Below are 4,878 nucleotides of genomic sequence, written 5' to 3'. Positions count from 1 at the left end.
GGTCGGCATTGCCGGAAAAATGCAAAAAAAAAAAAAAAATCTTTTTCGCAGCGTACAAACTCACGTCTTAGAATTACATGTACTTTTGCACGTGTGTTTATCTACGCATCGAGGGGGGTCTAGTTTGATCGAGGCAAAGTCTTCCTTTTCCCACGTCACAAAAGGGGTAGGCGGAGTCAACCCCACAAGCACTTAAGTAATTTTTTTTACATATAAATCGTGACAAACAATTACTCCAAAAATTGTGTTATTGTTAATAAACATATACTCTTATGTTTAAAAAAAAAAAAAACTATTTCCAGGTGCGTTTAATGGGCTTACAAAACCATTGCCTGTGTTATTTATCATAGGAGGCAAGTATACTCTTACGAACTAACCCAGTAATTGTGCTGCCACCTAGCGTCTAAAAGTCTCCATAATGTTACCTCCCTGATTGTAAAACGAACACGTCCTTATTTTATTTCATCAGGTAACAGGAGCCCATTCTCATCAAGATGGCTGAAGCTGCTTTACACACTGAGACCACTTGCAAGATTAGACATGTACACATCGAATGCCCAATCTGCCTGAGTCGGTTCACCGATCCGAAAATCCTGGACTGTCTTCACAACTTCTGCTTAAAATGTCTTCAGGAACTTATAGACAAACAGGATCCGAAGACGGATATTATTATTTGCCCAATGTGTAAAAAGGAAACATCAATCCCAGATGGGGGACTGTCGGATCTTCTTAGCTGCTTTTTCTTGAGCTCGCTTATTGATGACGTCATTAATCTTGAAGGTCCGAAGGAGGGCATTAACTCTCCTGTCTCGACTTGCGAAGGATGTGACGAAGGTCTTGAAGCCGTCTCACGGTGTGTTGACTGTGATGCGAATTATTGCAAGACATGTCTGGATCACCACGCGAAGCTAAAAGCTATCAGTCATCATCAAATCGTTAATGCTGTCGGTTCGTCAAATGAGCGACCCAAAGACAAGGACAAAACTGAAACACAAAAGTGCCGGAAACACACTGACCAGGAACTGTGTTTCTATTGCGACACGTGTGAATTACTTGTGTGTCCGAAATGTGCGGTGCTCGATCACCGAGCGTCCAACCACAATCTCTCTGAAATCAATGATTCCATTCGATCTTATCGTCGAGCTGTTGATGAAGCCTTGCAAAAGTTTGATGAGTGTCGCAAGCAATTCCAAAAAGTGGATGACTCTATTAAATACTCACAGCAGAGTTTGCAGCTCATGGTCGCCCGGGCTCTTCGAAATATTGTGGCTAAGGAGGAAGAGGAAATCACTAAGATAAGAAACGCATCTCACCTCCTTCAAGAAAGAGTCACTCAAATCGGTCAAGAAAGAGGTGAGGGATTTGAGAGCATACAGAGCAGCAATCACGATAAGATGAGCCGTGCAGAGCAGATCGTAGCTTCAGTCAATGACTTAATGCAACATGCTGATAACTTTGAGCTGCTGGACCTCAAGCCAAAAGTTATGCACAACTTAGACTTCCACAAAGAACTCCAGTTTCAAACAGTGCAACATAGCAAGTCATTCATCGGGTTCAAAAGTCATGATATTGTCACCGATGCAGATCTCGGTGAAATACTAGAGGAAGAGAAGTGGGAGGTAAATACAGAGTTTGGTAAATGTGGGGAAGGTGATGGGGAGTTCATTAATGCAAGGGACGTTGCTTGCTTTAGCAATGGTGACATTGTCGTTACTGATACATTGAGGCAGAAATTATCCATATTTACATCAAAGGGTAGTTACAAATCTACAGGTGGTCAAAGTGGAACAGAGGACGGTAGACTAAAACAACCTTTTAATGTCGCCGTGACCTCTGATGACCTGCTTCTGGTTACTGATGGACAGGATGTAAAGGTTTATGATAGAGAACTGAGATACATTCGTCAGTTCCTACCCTCACAGAATCAAGTCGAGGGGCAGTCAAAGAGCCTACTTCGTGGTATTGCTGTGGACAATAAAGATCGTATTGCAGTGGCTGACTGTGAGAGAAAGGTAATATCTCTGCATAATATGGATGGATCCATCATTTCCACAATACATCATGACGATATTAGTAGCTACTGCCATCTATCTTTAAGCAGCAAGGAGCGTCTGATCTTCAAAAACTCCCAGAAGATGAAACTAGTTTGTGTGGATTTCATGGGAAACGAGGTGTTCAATATCAGCACCTCCATTGACGGCAAACCTGCCTATCCTAATGGTGTGTGCTGCGACGATGCTGGAGACATCTATGTGTCTGTATATTCCGGTGGCTTTGGAACCTATGAGATACATCATTACGGTGCATCAGGTGAGCACATCGGCTGTGTAGCTCGTGGCTTGTACTTTCCTCTAGGCATGACGTTTACTCCTACCGGTGACCTCATCGTGGCTGATGCACACTCGGTCAAGGTCTTGCGTCGTCTGTGAATGTCGTGACGTCATGATCGAACATGGTACAATAATGTGAATGACAGATGGAAATTAACAACATCCAATAATAAATAATGACTAACCAAAACCAAGGCACTCTCATCAAGAATATGAATAATCTGTCATTCCAACAAATCCACAGTCAACTGTTATTCTAAACGTACCAATAACTTAATAAAGAAATTGTTTGACTTTCGCTTTACATTGAGTCACTTATGATTTAAATTCCGCTGGGCTGGTTTACCAAACTAAAAGGTGGTATGATGTAAAATCATAACAATAGACAGATTGCACTACAGGCAACACGTGACCTGAGATAGGTATTACATATCAACAAACACGGCGTATAACTGCGTATCAACGTGCGTTAAAAAGACATGATAATTGTTGCATTTGTTTGTTCAATCAAGGCTTTTCTTTCTTGAAATCACTGAACAAAATTCTTGAGTTTGTACCATGAGACCTTACCGGTGGCTGAGCAATGCCAGTTGTAATGGTTACACAGCCCACCAATATAGGAAATTCTACGACAATGTCCACACGATGTTATGTGTTTGTTCACGGAAAGTGTGGTTTACATTGCCCCCATTGTAATGATTTTGCTGCCAATATTTTCAATAAAAGTCTGAAGCTGCAAATTCCTTTATTTTCGCCCTCAAATTATTTGATTAGAAGGGGTAGCTGTCAGCTAGAGTCGGACAACTTCGCGGTCTCCCTTGACACAGCCCGACTTCACGCCGTGCACAACGCAAAATCCACGGCTCATGAGCTCGCTCAAACCACAGTAAATTAACGTAGTCTAACCATACTCTAAACCTCTTGTATATTGTAGTAGAAAACTTTGTCTATCAAACAGCATTTATTTAAATAATGTCACAACATTCAACTAAAAAGGGCTTCGTATTTTAGTGAACGTGAACGTCAAAAATTGTGTTGTTGAGGTCACCACTTTGGGCATATTATTGGCGAGGTTTAGCTGCAAGCTGCACAGTACGCGGGCAAATACGTGAACGTGAATGTCATCAACTTGTGTTGTTTCGGGGTGACCTAGCCACTTTGGGCTTTAATAATTCATGCTCACGTATGACGTCTGTGCGCACGTTTGTACCTGACGTGAAAAGTGGTAACTGCACGTATGCTAAAACTTGAGATTTAACGACACAATTGTTTGACGTTCACGTTCACGTTGCTCGCGGAACGTGCAGCTAAACCTCCCTAATAGGTCTGAATCACATTTAAATTGTTGACAGCAAACTGTAGCATTGATACAAGGTACTAACAAGGTTGTAGGGATCCCGGATCCGAATATTGGCCGATGGTGTCAAGTTGGCATCGAATTTTTGAAAAGTGAACTGTGGAAAAAGAGATAATCAAAATTATCTTAAAAAGATTGCTGTTCGCCAACCATTAGCTTTTTTGGAATAAACGTACTAGTGCTCTTCTACCCCCTTTATGGTTCACAGCGGATGGCCTCAGCATAAAACAAACTTGCCATGTGTTAAATCAAAAGAAAAATCTGTTGGTGATAAGTTTACATTTTAGAATTGAAGTAACTGCTGATCCAATTCTTCGAAATTTCGATATAATTTTGCATAAGGTACCGTTTGACTTCAGACATGTCGTGGGAAACAAGAGAAATGCTAGGCCACCACCTACAGACAGAACAATAAATTAGTCTAGATAGAATAAGGCTATCTATAATAAATAATATCAGCTATAATTTGTAATAAGCGGACTTTTGTAAAAGGCTTTTGTAAAATCTGGTAACTCTATAAAGAGCTTGTAAAATATTTTGTTTGCGCTACTATAAGTTTTGGACTAGTTGTATAACATGAACTAACGAATTTTCAAAGGAATTCAAATTAGTTTCATTTCAACTCTATATTGGGTGTTTGGTATAGATAGTGTCGGGCTTTGTTACAAAATGATTTTGTTTGATTTTAAATAAAAAACGGTATAAATACCCGCCTATTCTGTTTTGGTTAGTTTGGTAGACATAAGTATTTTCGTTGTTATACATAAAAGAGAAAAATTCCCAAAATCATCTTAATGGTTGCTACCCGAAAACTCTTTACGTATTTTTTGTAATCTTTCACAGCTTTTTCAACTAGATAACAACAATTATTGCATACGTGCATGTTCAATAAGTGACAATTTTGCTTAAGACAATGGAAGATATTAACCATTCATAAATACCTAAGACAGTTTATGCATTCTGAATGGTCGAGGGGGCATCACGGATGATATAATTAACACCAGTAAAAAGTGTTTAAACATGGGGGTGACACGCGAGCTAGTCTTGGTGCAAGACGTTTCTCGTTTTCCTTTCACGCACAGTGCCGCCAACTCACCAACAGCGCCCGCACCGACTCACCTGACTTAGTCCACCCTCAGTAATTATCAGCATCCAGACTGCAACCGGTTTATTAACTGTGTCTACATGTAG

At 40.4% G+C, this 4,878-nt stretch overlaps 1 protein-coding gene across 1 annotated transcript; it reads left to right on the top strand.

Annotated features, from left to right (window-relative positions):
* Positions 1-494: 494 nt before the first annotated feature.
* On the top strand, positions 495-4,408 carry LOC139936134 (uncharacterized). Its single transcript, XM_071930870.1, has one exon. It carries the CDS (start codon positions 495-497, stop codon positions 2,427-2,429), a length of 1,935 nt encoding a protein of 644 aa, XP_071786971.1. The 3' UTR covers positions 2,430-4,408.
* The last annotated feature ends 470 nt before the right edge of the window (positions 4,409-4,878 follow it).

The sequence above is a fragment of the Asterias amurensis genome, chromosome 4, assembly GCF_032118995.1.
Source record: "Asterias amurensis chromosome 4, ASM3211899v1".
Taxonomy (NCBI): domain Eukaryota; kingdom Metazoa; phylum Echinodermata; class Asteroidea; order Forcipulatida; family Asteriidae; genus Asterias; species Asterias amurensis.
The sequence above is the reverse complement of the archived record's forward strand: the minus strand, read 5'-3'. Positions and strand labels throughout refer to the sequence as shown.

Bases quoted from the DNA above. Each gene is read 5' to 3' on its own strand.
- LOC139936134 (XM_071930870.1), top strand. From the start codon at position 495: ATGGCTGAAGCTGCTTTACACACTGAGACCACTTGCAAGATTAGACAT.